The sequence below is a fragment of the Pleurodeles waltl genome, chromosome 9 (assembly GCF_031143425.1).
Source record: "Pleurodeles waltl isolate 20211129_DDA chromosome 9, aPleWal1.hap1.20221129, whole genome shotgun sequence".
NCBI lineage: Eukaryota > Metazoa > Chordata > Amphibia > Caudata > Salamandridae > Pleurodeles > Pleurodeles waltl.
In genome coordinates this window covers 883,501,050-883,521,404 of record NC_090448.1, presented here as the reverse complement: position 1 = coordinate 883,521,404, position 20,355 = coordinate 883,501,050, and the positions used below count along the sequence as shown (strand labels likewise).

The 20,355-nt window shown below is 45.8% G+C and overlaps 1 protein-coding gene across 2 annotated transcripts in view; it reads right to left on the bottom strand.

The window, feature by feature from the left end:
- The window catches only part of SLC24A4 (solute carrier family 24 member 4), a 551,017-nt gene that overhangs the window by 134,171 nt on the left and 396,491 nt on the right, over nucleotides 1-20,355 (bottom strand). For both annotated transcript variants that reach the window (XM_069208207.1, XM_069208208.1), the window contains exons 8-9: nucleotides 16,719-16,744; nucleotides 16,160-16,213 (exon numbers count right to left, since the gene is read on the bottom strand). In XM_069208207.1, the coding sequence (XP_069064308.1) occupies nucleotides 16,160-16,213; nucleotides 16,719-16,744 (80 nt within the window). The remainder of the gene's footprint in view (nucleotides 1-16,159; nucleotides 16,214-16,718; nucleotides 16,745-20,355) is intronic.

The following is a 20,355-nucleotide window of genomic DNA, read 5'->3' as shown; positions in this document are numbered from 1 at the left end:
AGCCAGAGAGTGAGTTAGTCAGGACTCAACCAGGGCTACTTGCGTGGGCCTCGAGGCCACCGACCACATGGTAGTCACTTCTGAATCCTACAAGGGGCATGTAGAGAAGCAGAACCTGAAAGGAGGGCTTGGGTATTACTGGAACCATTCCAAGGTAGCAGGGCCACCAGCCATGAGGTAGGTATGTAGGTACTATAGCAGGATCAGACTAAAGGCACTGATGCTGTCAACGACCCATACCATGCCTACTACATTATGCACACAGCACCACCTGGGTATTGGTGTGAGTGGCGATGGCAGAAAGGAAGGACGAAAGTAAGCACTGCTGAGCCCTGCAGCAATGTTCACAGGGTGTCCCTCATGGCTGGCTCCTGCGGTGGTGGTATGGTGATGTGAAGCACCCCATTCTGAGAACCATTGTGGGAGGTGATGATGGGGTAAATGTAGAATGCTCCTCAGTTCACGTCGTTGCTGGCGAGGCGCTCTCCAGGGCTGGCTCCTTCAGCGGCAAACAGCTTGTGGGACAGGAAGCCTCATCGTGGCCACCTAGGGTCCATTGCGGCAATACTTTTAGTGGGGGTGGTGGGTTCAGGGCCGGCAGGAAATATGCACTCCAAAGCCTGCAGGGGGAGTTGGGCCCGCACCGATGCACAATGGGGAATAGGCCACTGGAACACCTAAGCGGCTCCCATTCAATCTCCCGACAAGGCCGGCTGTAGGGCACAGTGAGGCTGACGGCAGCTCTGTGGGGGCCAAGGCTGCAGCCAGCAGTGAAATGGGAGTCTCCAGGCACCCCCAACAGCCCCTATAGCAAAGGACGGAGATCTAGCAAGTTGTGTCCATCAGTTGGCTGGCCTGGCCATGCCCCATATATGAAGCAATTTAGTCACAGAAATGACTTTTTCTATTTTGCAACACTTTAAGGTGTTCAGGATACAGGAGCATATATTACAAATCAAGTGATCTATGTTTTTTTTGTTTCACAACTATGAAAGTTTTCTCTGACTTTTCTGCTGTAGTCCAGGAAAATTGCAATGAGATGGGCTTCAAAGTGGGAGGAGTCTTGTTGGACCTGCAGAGTCTTGTCGGATGGAGAATGGCTTTTCTGTTACTATAATTTAGGAATCTTGCTTTGATTGCCTGTGGCAGGGTGCCAGGCAGCAGTCTAGAAGTCAGGGTCTTATGTGATCTTTTGATTGTAAACATCCACAAACATCAGGGGAGGTGAAGCTCCTGTACAATCCACCCTGAGGAACTCCTCAGGCAATGTATCCTCAGCACACTTACGTCAACCCCAGGAACTCCCAGTTTATTTCTATGAGTGCAAACCTCCACATTCTCCACCCTACTTTCAAGAGTCTGAGTTAGGGGCTGAAGCAAGGTCACCATTTTCTTCAGGGTCATAACCTCAGTGATTAATTCTGCAATATCTCTCTCCCTTGCAGTAACATTGTCAGCTGTTTTCCTGAGATTTGCACTGAGAAAGTTGACCTTGATTGTGACTCTCTCTAATTCGTATTCTAGTAAGTCTCTGGTATTTTATATGTTAAGGAAGAGATCAGTAAATCAGTTAACTTTGCTGCTCCGGTGGCTGCAAAGATGTCACATTTGCCTCACTGATCTGCGCTGCACCAGCAGCTGGTATGTAGTGTATGGCATGATGGAATACTTTTGCGTGGATTCGGTTACTCTGTCTTTCCTCATCATGAACAGAGTCACTTCAAGACCCCTGTGAAGGTCCTACCAACATTCACCACCCACCACGCTGCAGACCACTCAGTGATTAGGTAGTTGTGATATGTGTGTGCAGTTCTCTTTAGGATTGGCGTATCATAGTGTAACCACAGTCGAACCCCAAGGGGGTAAGGTACATCCCAGGTGCTTTCAACAAGGTCTCACTCTCATCAAGGAGGACCGATATCCCCTGGCCTCTGAGTGACAAGCCAGCATTGAATGCAGTATCAAGGCACCAAAGGTGTGACAGTCTAATTGTTCCAGCAGCCCCAGCCCACAAGTGACAGGCCACCAAGAAACCCTTACCCCACTCACCAGGTTGTCCAACAGTGGCTTAACAGGTTTTTTGCTCCTTGTGTGGGATGTTGTCACTGCTACTGTTGGGCACCTAGAAAGGCACCCCCCTAACTGCAGTACTAAGCAGGTCCTGCCGGAGCTCCAGCGCCCTCAATGGCAAGGCCCAAGGTCACTGTTCCCGAGACCCTGCACTGGCAGCCCACACCGAGATCCTCTCATGCAGCAGATCTCAAAGCTGTCATACTACCAGCCCCTGGCTGCATCTTATGCTGCAGGATCATACCCAACACTCCCACCTCCTGTAACTCTGGGCGGGCATGCTCACCCCTCCACTCCTTCTGGCCCAGCAGTCTGATCCCACAGAGGCCAGGTTTCACTGTTGCCTGCTGCAGCCCAGCTTGGTCCTGCCCAACATACCGGCCCACTCAGAGGTCATCTAACTGCTGACCTATCACTACAAAGGTGCAGTCCAGAAGTACCCTGCACAATAATGTCCAATGAGCAGGTTGCCCAGACCGTGCCGACAATAACACCACTGCTCCACTCCCACACCTCAGATATTGTGGTCTTACAGGCCATGGCCAATGACTAGCATCCGACCTTCAGTGGCGGTCCTGCGGGCAACAAACCTACAGTTTCTGCCTCCAGCAAGTACGACAGCTGGTTACAGCCAGTGTGGACCAAAATCGGTGGTGTGTCAGGATTCTGTAGGATTAGTGCCTCTCATTGGTTATCTTCAAATGCTGCTGACTATTAAATATGGATCTCCAAATCACATATGTCCTTCTAAGGTCTTGCATATCCTGCCACCACCATTACCTCCTACCGTTCATTTGCATCCTAATGCCTCCTTCTCTTTGGGCATTGCCCCTAGTGATTGGAAGAGGACTGTTGTTAAACCTATATTCAGAAGCCACCTCTTGATTATTTAATAAAGTGTAACTACAGGCTTATTTCCCTAGTTCCAACTTTTTCAAACTGGAAGATGTAAATTTCTGGCCCAGTAGCATCCTAATTATGTAGAACAATACAAACTGTTGAATGAAGTTCAGGTTCGCTACTTCCTGGTATGGGTAGAGAATTGCCCTGCTATCAGTCTTTAATGAAGAGAGAATGAACCTTGGTGCAGGCCATTTCATCTGATTTATGTAATTAGATCTGTCTGCCACATGTGATATGGTTGATCATGTCATTCTTTTGGATTGAATGCCTATGGTTGGAGTGGATGGTTACATTCTCCTGGTTTTCTTCCTTTCTTACAGGGCACAGTCAATCACTTAAGCCCTCATTATGACATTGGAGGTAAATACCAAATACAGCTGCGCTGACTGCCACCAGTACACCGCCTCGGAGGCAGACATCTGTCTGCCAGATTATGACACATGCATACAAAACCGTCAGAAAACAGCCACAACCACAAATCTGCCAGACCCACTGAACATGATAAACTGTCAGTACTACTACCCACACCTCTACGCCACCAATACAACGCCCTCCAAATAATGTCTCACAAATCACCACAGCGGACATTTAACAGCGGTAAACCATTAACGGTGCACACCGTCACGGCGGAAATGGCCACCCAACTACAAAACAAGACAACATTGGCCAGAACAAAAAAAAAACACACCTGACACAAATACACACGCTCCACACACCCACCAACAGCACTATAAAACACCCTCCACATCACCCACAATCCTTTGCAAACACGAGAATATGGTTACACTTTGATACGCCAATCCTAAAGAGAACTGCACACACATATCACAACTACCTAATCATCCGTCACGTACCATACACCACACACCCCACCACTTCACATATAATACTTTGCACAACATACACACACAACACCAATGTCCCCACAAAGGAACCCCCGGTTCACAGATGAGGAGTTGCAGGTCACGGTTGAGGAAATAGTCAGGGTAGAGCCAAAGTTATTTGGAGCACAGGTCCAGCATATCCATTGCCAGGTAGATGGAGCTATGGCCGAGGCTTGTGGACAGGATGAATGCCATGCGGTTACATCCACGCACAAGGGACGGCTAAGGAAGAGGTGGAACGAAATACAGGGTGAAGGTGCATTCCATTGTAGCAAGGCACCAGCTCGCCATCCAGAGGACTGGCAGTGGACCCCCAGCTCCCCCCCCACAGCTGACAGCATGGGGGGAGCAAGTCTTGGCAATCCTGTATGCTGAGGGACTCAGTGGAGTAGCTGGAGGACTGGACACTGGTGAGTCAACATTTACTACCTATCACCCCCCCCATGCCTGCATGCCATCTCGACCCCTCACCCTAACTCCATCACCCCACTCCATCCCACACAGTGCACCACCCTAATTAACAAACCTAAATGCCAAGCCCTGCATGCCATACCCACTGCATGCACATCCCTCCCAGCTCTGCATGCACACCCACCACCAATGCATGCACAGCATGGAGAACTAACAATCTCACAATCCATCACCATACACAAACAAAGTTGGGAGGACAACAGCAATCACATAGGAAAAGCCAGTAATGCTAAATATGTCACTGACATGCACCATAACACATCCCTTATATCCCCACAGGTGCCCCAGCCAATGTCAGCGACGAGGAGGTGCCACGGCTACCCAGACTCCAACCAGAACATGCCCCCAGTGAAGAGAGTTACTCAGGAGCTCTGGATCTGGATGAACTCCCTGGCCCATCTCGACACAGGCACAAGGGGCCAGGGACACTCTGAGGATAGCTGTGCGCCCGGGGGAGGATAGGCCCCAGGAACCAACTGCCCAGGAGGCACTTACAAACGTCATGGGGGCATAGCAACAATCCCAGGTTAGAATGGGTCAGGTGATCACCATCATGCAAGAGAACAAGCTGCTGCAGGGGGTACAGTAGTTGTAGGGCATAAATGTCAACATGGCCTCCATTGTAGGGGTGATGGGTGACTTGGCCAAAACCATGTGGGAGGACAGAGCACACCAACTGGCCGCATCCACTAGCCACTCCTCCCAGCAGCCCTCTGCATCTGCTGCAGCTAGCGGACAGGACCCAAATGCCACCAACACCCCTCCCCCTGCAGAAGGTGAACCACCCCACAAATGTTCCCTGCGACTAGCACAGACACCAGAGACAGTTGTCAAGACCAAGATTACCGCCAGGAAATGAGCCCCTCCTGAATGTCCCCCTTGTGTTCCACTGTGTCACCTTCTCCACTTTGAACTGCCATTGCTCCCCTTCCTATAGACCCTTGGGCACCGGACCTTTGCTACAAACAGACTGTCCCACTACACTGGACTATTCCCAACCATCACCCCACTCCATTGCACTTTGCATAGTTTACCAAATTTTCAAATAAACACCCTTGGACATAATTTGAGTAATAGTTCTTCACATGAAGGAAATGTCAATGTATTGTATTGTATTGAACTGCATGATCCTGAGCAAATGATCAGTGATATGTTGATCCATACTACATATGTGTCTCAGCAGTCTGTACACATCACATCATTACACTGTTGAACCCACATCAACATCTGCAATAAGGGAAAGCATAGGTGACAGTCAGGTGGGATGCAAAGTTAGTGACTGGCATTATGCTACAGCCACAAAGCACTTAAAGGTGTAATATATAGTTCAACAGTCTTACCTGAGTGTCTGTGGAAGTATTGCAGTATCATTTTTGGCCTGTTGTCAACATCCTCCTCCTCTTCATCCTCCTCACTGTTCTCACTGCCCACTGCTGCCACAGGTGCAATGTCCCCCCCTCCTCCTGCAGACAGGTCACATGGCGCCTGAGGGCCAAATTGTGCAACATGCAGCACTGAACAACGATCTTGCAGACCTTCTCAGGAGAGTAGCATAGGGATCCACCTGTCAGATGGAGGCACCTTAACATGGTCTTCAGGAGACCGAAGTTCCTTTCAACAATCCTCCTGGTAGGCCCATGAGCATCATTGTACCAATTCTCAGCCCCTGTTTTAGGATTCCTTACAGGGGTCAAGAGCCAGGACAGGTTTGGGTAGCCGGAGACACCAGGAAGAAGTGAGGGACACACATTAGCTTTGCACAATGGCAGTCGTATGACTCCTGAGGCATTTACTGACATACATTGGGTGGGGACTCAGTCTCACCTATAAGACACACTCTGTGCCACTGTAGTTGTGCCATCAGCTGTGGGATGCTGCTATTCCTCAGGACAAGGGCATCCTGCACCGGCCCAGGATACTTGGCAGTGACGGGGGAGATGTACTGGTCAGCAAGGCACACCACCTGGACATTGAGTGAGTGGAAACTCTTCCTATTTCTGTACACCTGTTCATTGGCCCGGTGGGGAACTAAGGCAATATGGATCCCGTCAATGGCCCCAATCACATGTGGTATGTGTCCCATTGCATAGAATCCATCCTTCACAGTGGGCAATTCATCTATCTGGGAGAATGCGATGTAGCTGCACATGTGTTTGGGCAAGGCAGCCAAAACACTTGCAAGCACAATAGAGGACATTGCCTGTGACATTCCTGCAGCCAAGCCCACTGTCACCTGGAAAGAGCCATTTGCCAGGAAATGTAGCACTGATTGTACCTGCACAAGATGGGGTATTACTGTGGTGCAATGGATAGCAGGTAGCAGATCAGGCTCCAATTGTGCATACAGCTCTGGGATTGTGGCCCTGTCCAGATGACAGGTGAGTATGATGTGCCTGTCCTCCAGTGTAGCCAAGTCCACAAGGGGTCTGCACATGGGTGCTTGCCTCCTCCTCATATTCCTCTGCATTGGTTGGTACCTAAGGGACCCAAAAGTAAGAAGGTAGTGACAACAGGAACTATGGACACACTACATCAGTATACACAGAGCAGGTTTGTATTTTGGACACTGGAAATGTCTAGGTGTGTACATTCAACAACAATGACACACTATTACATCTTTACATCTGTACTAGCAGTAGAAAATGGCAACTGCCTGTATGCAGGGACAGGTGGAAGTGACCGCACTCCGTCTGCGTTAGGCATCATGGCAGTAGGCGGTCTGCACTGCTGTGCAGTTCCTCATTGGTTAACATGGGCCTCTATGGAGTATAGTAACCAATGATGATCAACACTGGTGGTGACAGTGTTCACTGTCGCGGCTATTACCACCATTTTCTTTCTGCCACTTCACTTGAATACTGACTTTCCACAGGACCACATCTCCACTGCGTGTTCCGCTGTGACCTGTGTCTGGAACTTGCCATGGCTCATGCAACAGGGGAAAGGGACCCAGCAGTTGTAGGGCATAAATGCCAGCATGGCCTGTATGGGCAGTTGTATGGGCCTCCAGACCAACTGGTGAGTACACTTTGGGTATGTTGCAAGCGACATGGCTGCATGGTGATGTGTATGTGTTGGCAGTGTGTAATTTGGGGGGATGGCTGGTGGCAGTGTTTGTGCAGTGGTATGGGTCATATGTGTGCTTGATGAGGGGCAACTGCAGTATGTGAGCCATTACTTTGACAGGTTGGATTGTATGGTTAATGGTGTCCATCTGTCTGTGTTTCCTTTGCAGTTCAGTGCCCATCAGAAGAAGGGGTTGTGGTGTGCCATCGCCAAGGACGTGCAGACCCTGTGGGTCCATAGCCGTCGCAGAACCCACTGTAGGAAACGGTGGGAGGACCTGAGGCGCTGGGTCCGGAAGACCGCACAGGTCGAGGTGGGGAAAGCCTACCAAAAAGGGAGGGGGGCACATCGGAACCTGACCCCCCTGATGGTCCGCATACTGGCGGTGGCCTAACCAGAGCTGGATGGGTGCTTGAGGGCATCACAGCAGCCACAAGGGGGTGAATACAGTGTGTGTGACAACCATCTATGTTGCCTGGGATGGGATTTTGGTGCAGGGTTTTAGTCAGTGGATGCCCCAATACGCCAACTTAGACATTGCAGTGTGGTCCAGCTTAAGTATTTGGGGTGTAATTCATATTTTAGATAGCTAGGTAGCAGCCTTTCCATGTCAGACTGGGCTTGGTTGGTACCACAGATGTGCAAATGACAGTGTCTGTTTCTTACCTGCTGTGGTACCTAGCCAATAGTATGCCAGGGTGGTCCATACTGCCCATTCTTAGTCCCTGTGTGTGATGTTGATGTGTGTGCCATCTGTGCTGTTGTTGCTGTGATTGACCCTGTGCTCCCTTTGTTTCCCCACCCATCTCCTTTTGTCATCCTGTCCATGTGTGCATTAGCATCATCTGATGAAGCAGCAGGGGTACCGGCGAGTGAGGGAGCTGCAGCCCACAGGACCCAGGAGGCAGAGTCCAGTGATGTCGAGGGGACCAGTGGGCTGGAGGGTGATGGGAGCACAGCGGGGGGACAGGAGCTGATTCAACTGACTCTGATACCTCCTCCGATGGGAGCTCTTTGGTGGTGGCGGGCCCCTCTGGGACCACCCTAGCTACAGGTTCAACAACCACCCACATACCAGCACCGCCCTCCCAGTAGCCCCACAGCGAGTAGCCTGTGCCCGCTCACCCAGGAAGGTGGGCGTCTCCTTCACCCCAGGCACCTCAGGTCCTGCCCCAATCAGCTGTGCTGCCCTAAGTGAGGCTATTGAGCTCCTGAGATCCATCTCAGTAGGTCAGTCAACCATAGAGAATGCCATCCAGAGCCTGGCATCCCAAATGCAGCAATACAATGCCTTCCTGGAGGGCATTCATGGTGGCTTGGCGTCCCTACAGAGATCGTTTCAGGCTCTGGCCTCCTCCCTGACGGCAGCCAGTGTCCCTGTTTCTTACACCCCACCCTCCAACTACAACTTCCCAGTCCCAGTCTCCTCACCCCAAGCCCATCCCCCACACACATTCTGACATGCATGCACACAAAACAACAGACAAGACTCGCACAGACAAACACAGGCAGCACACTTCAGTCCACAAGCACTCACACAGTCAACACACAGATGCACACACAACATCATCCACTGCCTCCACTGCCTCCCCCGCCTCCTCCTCCTCCTCACAGTCACATCCACATTCAGACCTGCATGCACTGCATCAACAGTCCCTGAACCTGCCACCTGCACAGCCTTGCCCACAGTCACCACAACAGCAGACCCGCAGACATGCACCTCACACGCCACATGCGCAATCACCTCCATCACCACCTCATGAAGCACACCCGCCTCACTTGCAGACACCACCACAGCACCCATCCACACGTCCTGTTTGACCTCCCCCACTGCGTCTTCCCCCCTCCAAAGACACACAAACGCTCACACTCAGCCCCCCAACAGCCATCCCCCTCACACACGCACACTGTCCATGCAACTGCACCCAAGTCCAGCACACCTCCTGCCCCTACAACCACTCCCTCTACCTCCAATCCCATCCCTACTCCCACAACCCGCCCCACTGGCCCTAAGAAGCTTTTCTTTTCCCGCATTGACCTCTTTCCTTCCCTACCCCCGTCCTGTTCGTAAGAGAAAGGTCCCCCCCAGACCAGTACCTCAAGCACCAAGTCTGAACCTGTTCCTCCAACAAAGACTTCAGCTGTGACGAAGGGGCACATGAGTTCGACTCTGCCCCTCCAACCCAACACCACTCCTCCACCCCCCTCACGGAAGGGTAAAGTGCCGCACCCTCCCAAACCAGAAGCCAAACACAAGAAGATCCCTCTCAAGGCCAAACCCAAGGAGCCCCCTCCCAAACCAAAACCCAAGGAGCCCCCACCCAAGAAGAAGCCCTCCCATCCCCCCACAGGCCCTGCCCCCTGAGGTGTCTGCCTATTTCCACGACAATGCCCCTGCACAGTGGGGTCCTGTTGTTGTCAGGAGTCAAGTTGGGGCTTGGACTTTGCCCTATGGCCATTACAGACTTTGAACTGGCCAATAGCCCTTCCCGTCCATATGTTTTTCTATTTTTATTGGATTTGGGCTCTTCATCCAACAGGATTACAGTGGTTGGAACAGAGGTATGTGTCCTAGCATTCTTTGCTTACAGTTGTTTAACTCTGCAGATGGTTCTGGGTGTGTGGTGTGTGTGTGTGTATGGTATGGTATGTGTTGTGCATGTGTATGTCACTCTCCCCTCCCTCCCTTCCTCCCTTGTGTGCTAGGCGGCTGTACTCACCATCATCTTCCTCTGCGTTGGTGCTCCAGGGCGGCCATGGCAGGGTACAGCATTGGGAAGGCTTCCAGTTCTGGTTCCATGGTGGACACGGACTCCTCTGTGTCCCTGGAGGTGAGTGTCTCCTTTTATATGATATGTTTCCGACAGGCTTTTGGTGGCGTTCCTACCGCCCCGGAAATCCTGCCGGTGTGCTATGTCATAATATGGAGGGTGGATCCTTGTCTTCCGCCTGCCTGTAGATGGCTACCGCTGTGCTCAGTGTTCATACCACACTGGCAGTTGGAGTGGTACATTGGCTGTCTATGGGAGGGATCACCGGCCATGGTCATTATTTGGCAGTCATTTCCGACGGCCTCTGCCATCGCCGGCGTGGCGGTCACCGGACCGCCAAGGTCATAATGGTGGCCTTAATCTTTTAACCTTCAAATCAAACTATTACATAGTTAACAGCATGGGTTGTCTTTATCGCCCTTCCTGTTTAATATCTCCATAAGGCCCTTCACTAGCATCATTAGAACGTTTGGCCTGGAATTAATTTCATATGCAGATGAGATTGGAATGTCCTCAGGAAGAAATTTAACATACCACTTAAACCTGCTTTTTAGACATCCGAACAGAGATGAGAAGTAATAATATGTAAAAGCTAAATGCTTATGCGATAGGCATGTTAATATGTGGTTCCGATTATGTATAGAAGGCCTCATTCTTTTTATAATCAGTATCACTTATTCACTCCAGGTGCCTAGATGCCCCTGGGTGAAAGTGTGCTCTAAAACGTTCTCATTCACTCATTCATCCATTTATTCATTCATTCGTGACACCTTTAGCTAGTTATTTTTTACTCAACGACACAATACATTTTAGATTTGTATTTCAACATATATATATATATATATATATATATATATATATATATTTATATAGATTGAAACTTTTGGCTCACATGCGATAATAGGGTTTCTGGCTGCTACTCAGATTTCAGATCGAGAAAGCTGATACAAAATGTGTTTAAATTTAAATCACTAACTAATTAATTGTGCACAATTAATGAATAGCAAAGTAATTTCAGTGACATTTAGCGCAACAAAAGTGCTCCAAAAATGCATTTGCATGCTGAAATATTTCCCTGTATTATGCCGTAAATTTCCGAAACAATGGTCAAAGGTAAAGCTGCACTTCGAGTGTTTCTTCCCTGGACATTTTGATAGCTAAAATATGTGATATACGTGAAAAAACAGCCAAGCAAGTGAAATTACTTTGGCAGCCAGATGCAGTAACATATATTCTCATAGTAATTTCCATTTGTCAGGACACGCATATTGTCTAACTCAGAATATTAGGGTATTCCTCACTTAGAATTACCAGTACCAATACAAGGGGTATCAGTAACTCTGGGGGGCGAAATACCAGTGCAGCATTGCCAACCCTCTCGCAATGTGGGCCTTAGTAATCTTCTCTTGCACATTATCATTGTGCAAAGCTCAGAAAAAGAAAAAACATTTGCATACATTTACATTTAAGCCATGAAAGTAAACTTATAGACAAAAAGTCTGCTAAAATTGCAATAAAATTCTTTGAAATATATCTTATTTGTGAAAAAAATCTGGAATAGGAAAAGATAAACTTGGAAACTTTGCAACCTTCTTGAAGAATGAAAAACTGGGGCTACGTAGAACATTGCCAACAATGAAGACTTTGCAAACCCCCTACTTGAAATCTCACTCAAAAGAGCCTCCCACATTTGTTCCTTTATCATAACTAATCAGCTATGGCTCATTCTTGAGTTATCCATGCCTTTTTGAAGGTCTGTTTGTTTTACTATCTAGAAAACAATATAGCTGCCATTAGTGTATTAGGTGACAGGCTTCTAGCTAAGGAGGATATTGATGAGTCTCTCTGTAAATTCTTTGAAAACCTCTACAATATGTATGACGCCCCTTTAGAGGATATTCATAAATTTCTAGACAAAATGGACATTCTGAAAAATATTCACAATCCAAAAATAATGATTAGAGATCATAGTTTCTACTCACAAAATTGAGGGCTGAACAGATCCCTCTCCTCAGAAAATCTCCTGTACGAATTAACAACTTTACTGTATAAAACATTCAGCAAAGTATCGCTACACAGCTTTGAGAATGCAGGTGGCATCACCAGTAAAACTTCAGAAGCAGAACTTTTCTAAATCTTTTTCGTACTAGACCACCATGGCACCTAAATTTGTTAACTGCATGATGTCAAAGGTCTAAGGCTGGGGTGGGGGTCTATGGTATGTCTTCTTCTTACTTTTTATTTAGGCATGCCTTTAGGCAGGGTTATTCTCTCTCCCTTTAATTTGCTGTCCCAGTTCCAGAACCATTACTCATTTCACTAAAAAATGATCCCGTATTACATAAATAACAACACCAACAAAGAATTCAAATTGGTTACTTTGCAAACAATGATATCTACGTTTTGGATGTTACATCATCATTGCATGGTGCTTAGGAGATAACCAATAATCAAAGGTTCTTGACTAAACACTAAGGGCCAGATGTATCAAAGGATTTTACCCATTCTGTGTCTATGGGAAAATGCTTTAGTACGTATGGTCCTAAATAACTCTAAACCGAGGCACTCGTCTGGAAACAAATGAATTTTCAGTTGGCTTAGGAGCACGAACCAGGAAAGCGGGCTACAAATGAACAACAGACATTTACTCATAACTCTCCTGGAACCGCAGGAGTTGGCTACCTTGGAGAACCCCGCTTTACATCATGCTGGCTAGATCAGGGTCCTGATGGCCTGGAATTTGGTGATTCTTAGATCTGTGAGGGGTGCATTGTGGGCCAACATACTCTACCTAACAGGAATTCAGCCTTCCTTTTTTCATTCCTCAAGCGGTTAGTTGGGTCCATGCATACGGGACCAGAAGTGGGGTGGGTGGAGTCAACCTTGTTTGTTAATTAGACAACTATAGGGATAACTGATCCCCTGGCCTCCTACGAGGTGTGTTTTCTTCTTATGCATAATGTGTAATGTTTATTCTTTAGTGTTTTGGTATAATCCTTTCTCCACTTCTAGCATACATGGTTGATGCCTGAATAACTGTTTCATTAATTTGATTCTAGCGGATCCCCGGGACAGATTATTTCTATGTGACACTATGTACTGCATTTACCCTTCTTTAGGGGGATCGTGGTCTGGGAAAGCTGGTATTTCAGGGATGATTTGCCTCTTTTCCGCTGCATTGTCCTGACTGTATACTGCTATGTAGACTCAATAATATCTGTTAAAAAAAAGATTTACTTCTCCCAGATTTCATTATTGCACTTGGCATGAAAATGAACAGGCTAATCTGGAAACGAGTAAGCAGATGGTCTGTAGAGCATGCCTGTGGGCATGAATTACTTCCCTCTGAATAAAATGACAATGAAACTTCCCTCAGAAAAATATGACAATGAAACAAAGGACCAAATGTACTAAGGTTTTTTAAGGTCGCAAACAACTCAATTGTGCAAACCAGGCAGAGTGTGACCGCTAAAAAGCTTATTTTAATGTACAAAAGGAAAATTACGATTCAGTAACTTGTTACTAAATTGCAATTTGCATTTGCGATTCGGTATTTGGAAAGGGTGTGTTTAGGGCGCCCCTTTCAAATACTGATTCGCTGTAGTAGTATTAATGTTTTCAATTTCGATTTGTCAATCTTTATTCGGTTAACAGAAATAACCACAAAAGCAAATAATACACATGTGAATAAATAAAAGTAAATTAATTTACAAAGAAGATTAAAAGTGTGCAGTTAACAACAATTAAGAACAGAAATAACCAACAAAACAAGCACTTAATGGAGGGCCCAAAGATTTTCTCGAACAAATAGCAGCCATAAAAACACCCGCTTGCAGATTTCATCGTCAGCTAGCCCTATTAGCAAGTCATCGGCAACAAGGTAAGTACTGATGTTCCTGGCCTTCAATAGGGGTCTAAGAAAGTTATTTGTAAACATCATGTAAAAATCGTAGAAAAAAAAGAAAATGAATCATAGCCTGAGTTTGTTGATTGTGGCATGAGCACAACCTAAGATCAAGACTTGGCTGATAACCCAGGGGGAAAACAAAGGGAATACTTCACTATGCTGACTCGAACCTAAACAATAAGCCTTTACGCCAATTCACATTGTTATCCCACAAATAGCTTGTGGAAAAGCCCCCCTCGTTTAAATGCAAGTAGTCCTTCACACTTGATGTTTGCCCTTCTGCTCGCAGTCTCATCTTCAGCCCAATACTGCAGCAGCTCTCTTGCTTTCCCTCTGCTGACAGTCTTCTCCTGATTTCCATCTGAGAAAGAGTGGCCTAAACCAGCTCCCTCCAATGCATGTTTGACATGGGACAACTACGGTATAACATGGCCCCTTTCACATGCCAATCAGTCTAAAATTATCTCCTTGGTCAGTGCTGATGTATCAGACCTTCAAATAGACACCCATAGGCCTACTACGGAGAAAGTCACCCATGTGATCTACTCCCAGTTCGCTATGGCATATGAAACTCAGGGTTGACGGAGGAGCTGAAAGAATTCTCCGAGCATATTGGTTATGTTCCCTTTATAAATTTGGCAAGTCCGCCTGACCCCAAACGCCTGCTCCATAGGTTGCTCCCAGGGTGCACTGGGTAGAATAAATTTGAATAAGGAAACGTAAGGGCCTTCCGCCCTTGGGTGAGGGGAGGGATAACAAAGAACCAATGGTTATACACCGAATTCCGATCTCAAAACAGCTATAATGTACCATCAATTCAAAAGATGGTGGTAACCCATGGGGCCATATCTTCCTTGAGAATGTAAAGAAATATTGTGTACCATGTAAGTGTTAAGAACAAGAGGGTTTCATCCTAAGCACAGTTAGCTCCAATGGTGATGAGGATAATCTCGTCCTTAGCACTGTAGAAGTTAAGAGCTATCCCATGGACCACTGTACCCTCTAAAAAAATTAAACCCAAATGTTTCATATTCATTTTTAAACACATCCTATTTTCCTTTAAGAAAATCAGGCTGCCTTTAAAAAAGGAATATTGCTTTATTAAAAAGTTGTTAAACCAAACAAGAAGCTCATGAACACGTAATGCAGATTTAATTTGTTTTTCTTCTTTTTTTAATTAAAAAGCATTAACAAATGTGTTCTGCTGCCCCCCAGCAGGCCACCATCCCTCGGATAGCTGTCATTGCTAATTGTTGGTAAATTGCAATCTACCTCACTTATATTCATGAGGTACGATTTGCACTAACTAAAAAAAAGTTACATGCATTAGGAAGATCAATTTCCTAATTGCGATTTGGAGAAAATTGATATTAGGAAATCATTATTCATAATGTTAGGACATCTGGCCCAAATATCACATCAGCTGCTTAAGACCACTGTGGAAACTGATAGACAGAACATTTTGTATCTCTATGTCCCTCTGGCAGACTTCTGCTTGTTAACAACTGTGATAATAGTTTTGGCAAACCTTTGAAATCTGTAAGCTAAATCTAAGTGTTGCGTGAGAAAGTGCAGCATTCTTTCAGCTCAACGTATTTACTGTATTCATTTCCTTTGTCTTTTCCCTTTATTCTTTTAGTTTGTCTTCTCTCCCCACTCCATGTCTCCCTTTACATAAAGTCTGTGATTCTTCCTAAAAAACTCCAAAGTATCATTTAGAAAGTGTAACCTCCATATCACAAAATAATAATTTGTGGTAGTCGTTAATTCTACATTTCATTTAGCCAATGATTGACTGTATGTCGATTGCCTACAAGAAGAAGTTCACATTGATAGTATGCTTTGTCTTATATCAATGAAATTATTGGCAAAAGTACGTAAGACCATGCATACCCTTCTCAACGGGAGGAAAGGCCACTGTGAAGATGAACTAAATCCAAGGTGTCATCATTGCCTGCTCCTTCCACCAACGCTAAATTCATTGAGTATTATCAAAAAAGAATAGAACTGCTTTACAGAAAAACTGAGCAGATATAAGGGAGAACATAAAAGGAATGTGTGCAAAGAATGCGAAGAAAGTAACTCACTTCATGATGACTATGTAGAACACATACATGATGATAAGTATAAGGCTCTCCCACCTAAAAAAGAAAAACAAATTAGTAGGGAAGAAGACTTTGACTTCACACCGAGCACACACTGTCATAAGGGAGGTGGGGATTCAGTCAATTAGACATGGGGAATGGGAGTGCATGCACTATTAGGTAGTTTGGGAAATATATATTAACGACTAACCATAGTTGCCACAAATATATAGAAATTAGAACAAATTGGCTTATTTGTGGACATAGTCTGAATTAAACCAGCGAGGTAGAGGTTGTTGGGATCAATATGTCCTTAAGTTGATTGGGGGAATTTAAGGGTGGATTCACTGCTTGTGAAACTCATCTTAAATGCAAATAATGAAATGGTTTTTAGTTCGGCCGAAGCTGATTTGTACTGACAGATTTTATTAAATGACCAGCCAATTATTCAGATACAGGATTAGAAAGAAGCAGACATAAACATATATAGTGGTTTATGGAAAATGTAGTCAAGTGAAGAGATAGGTGAGAGATTATAGCAGTATCTAAAGAAAAAACTTACCATTCAATCACCTCATCATAGATGAACTAGAAGATAAATCAAAAAATATATTTGGTTAGTTTGTATAAAATGTACCCGTCCTATCCAATAAAAAGGATTCACATTTGTTTTGGAACCCAAATAGCAGGGAGAAATCAATCAGCGTGCTTGATAATTAAAGGTAGAAGCCCCTTCCCACCATAATATTTCCTGGACGTTAGTGAAAAGATCCCAAGGACAGACAGAATGAATGCAGGTTGTGTTGCTGTCAGGATGAACAAGGAAAACCAGAAGGTATAAAAGCATTCTGTGCATGCTTTGCTGAGTCCTTTCGAGGGCATAATCCACTCTGCACTTGGTGTCCCAACCACATAACTCATTTTATCGATCCGACTCATACACATGCATAGTACAAATACCATAGAGACAAATTAAAGACACCAGGTAAGCAGATAGGACAGATTGCCACTTCAATGGGGTAAAGCTAATAGCCTGTGCTCCTAAATCTGAAATCAGATGACTTCAGTCATCTTCTCTACATACCCTGGTAATAGAGGGCAGTAACAACCTTTGACTAGGGGTGGTTATTTTTGGGTGCTAGCACTGACTTACGAAGAGTTCTTAGAAAGTTATCCAGAAAAAGTCCACTTTTCAAGGGGCATGTGGGCACAGTGGTAGAGCTTCCTCTGCCATGTGAAAACCTTCACCCCAAGAGGATGTATTGGGAATTATGCAATAAGTGAGGAAAGATGAACTCATGAAGTCACCTCGAAGATGGTTAACATAAGCCCCTGGTGATGCATATTTTTAGTCGCTTTATGTACACCCATGTAGTTGCTGACACTGAGCACTTTGAACTGAGCCACATATGGAAGGCGCTGCACAGATACACTCATTCATTAAAAATTGTTATGTGAAAATTTAAGTGTTAAACAGTAACTGCTAAAGTTCTATTGTACAATCCTACCCACGTTGTGTGGCTCTTCTTAGTGGTTCCTACATTAAATAGGGTTTCAGGGAAATTATGCATCTCTTGTTACCATAAGGGAGAGTGTCAACGGTTACTAGTCACATGTAGATATCCTGGTCATTCAAAGACTCAGGGGGTCATTCTGACCCTGGCGGTCTAACCGGGTCCGGCGGTTTTCCGCCGGATTAGCCCCGGCTGGGCGAATCCTCCATGGCGCCGCTGCTCCGACCCCCTTCCCGCCAGCCTGTTTCTGGCGGTTTTCACCGCCAGAAACAGGATGGCGGGAACGGGTGTCCTGGGGCCACTGGGGGCCCCTGCACTGCCCATGCCACTGGCATGGGCAGTGCAGGGGCCCCCTAACAGGGCCCCAGTATGCTTTTTACTGTCTGCTTAGCAGACAGTGAAAAGCGGGACGGGTGCAACTGCACCCGTCGCACACCTGCAACACCGCCGGCTCCATTCGGAGCCGGCTTCAGTGTTGCAGGCCCTTTCCCGCTGGGCTGGCGGGCGCTCCTTTGGCAGCCGCCCGCCGGCCCAGCGGGAAAGTGACCGCGGAGCGGCCAATTGGTGGTTCCCGCTTGGCGGGCGAATGACCCCCTCAATGCATTACAGTTCGATTGTACCTGTGTCATAGCATCAGTGCCTCTTTTATTACATATAAATGAGGGGAAAAGCTGGGCAACCATATTATAGTTTTGTCAGTGTCATGGTACGTCCTCCTTGCAGGGAATGACAATAACTTTGCAGCAAAAATACACTTTCAGAACACATGACATCATGCACTAGCTAAAAAGTAATTTATTGTGGTAACTGAAAATTAATTTTTTGGGGAATACTTAGTCACAGGACATATGTTTGTGTATTATGGAACACCACCCTTGGGCCAGCCAGGGCATGGATTGTATCACCAGAGTTATTCCTGAACAATCCTTTTCCTTCTCTATTCTTCTGGAAATGTATAAAAAGGTGTGAAAATTATGAACCAATTTGCACAAACTATACACCTGCTAGTGCTTCTTAAAACCTGAGAAACCTTATAGGAGTGTGGCAACAATAGTTGCCCAACAGTCTACGGGGCATCTTCTCTTTTAATTTATAAGACGTGAGTAGAGATAAAGATGATCATTATTATTAGCTTTGGTTCCCTGGTGCAATTTCTTGATTTCTTCTGCTTAGAGAGTTTCGTCTTGGGCCAATGCTAACCAGCCAGACTCGAGAGCTTGTTGTTGAAGCACTGAGAAAGTTTTATGGTATTTTTAATATAAACTGACAGGCTGCCCTATTTTTCTCAAGTATCTACCTTTTCCACCAGTGCTCATGCTCGCTAACGAGGCAACCTATTAGCACATTTTTCCCAGTGATTGGCTCTTCGACAGCACAATTCAGAAGTTATTCATTCTTGAATATAGAATATTATCTGACACAACTGACTTGGCACCGCTTTTTGCATACAAAGTCACTGTGTCTTCTGCTCATTCCAGTGAACATTCTTACACCAGCTGGGAGCTCATTTCACAGTTTAGCTCATAAACATGCGAAAGAGCTTCTGCCCTTCCTAGCTTGGTAAAATCTGGGTACTCAGAATAATCCTCGATTAGCTAAGTGAAGTGCTCTCATCAGTTGATATTGACAAAACCTATTTCTAAGGTATGTGAGTCCTTTATTTGGGCCCAATGGAATACAATCATCAGGACCTTAAAATTAATTAGTTCATATATTGGCAACCAGTGGAGATGGAAGTGTTTCAGATCATTCTCAGTGAATCCAGTGCTCCCAATTTCATTACCCAAACCTGTGAAGCTGCTGTTGCTCCTGCCATCATTTAATGCCTTTCTATGTTACTCCATCCAGACCCTGATGTCATTGTGAATTTCTATGCCACAGTCTTCTCTCCTGTTTCTACCACTATTGACTTGATTCCAGTTACTTCCGAACTCTCGTTTACACTCTTTTTAGTACTTCAGTTTTGAGTAGTTCAAGTACTTCAGTGTCAGGTGTTCCTATCACTCTAGTTTCATGTGCCTTAGGAATTTCATTTTGAAGTGCCTCAAATACCACACTTCCCTGTGCCATTATTACCGTAGTTTTTGTATCCATAGTGATAAGTACCACAGTTACTCCACTATTTCCTGTGCTTAACGAAATCCAATGTACTGTGTGTTTAGTACTCCAGTTTCAGATGCTTCTGGATTTCCACTTTTCAGTGCCTCTAGTGCCCCATTCCCCCTGCCCCTAACCCTCCTGTTTCAGAGTTATTTAGTCTTCAGTTTTTAAGTCCCTTTCACTTGAGACCAATGTACAAGTAGTTTTCTATGACTCAGTTCCCTGTGCATTATCACCTTCACTTCTTTTCTGTTTTTCTTCTCCTTGTACAACTGTCACTATTCCTCACTTATTAGGTCGTTTCTTCTCCCTGTCAGGGGCCAGTAAATGAGACAACTTTGCACTTTAACTTCTTGGGATGCTTTCCCCTGTCTAAATCTGCTTAATTCTCACTCACTCATTTCATATATAGGATTTGAGATTAAGGCTGTGTCCACCAGTATGTAAGTACTGCACCTTTGTCTTGCTATCTGTTTTCCTTTATGCCCTCTCTCTTCAGTGGGCACAGTTTTTTCACACACATACTTCAGTCTTGTGAGAATTGTCTTGTTTGTGCTTCAGGAGCCTCATGTATGGTCACAGACT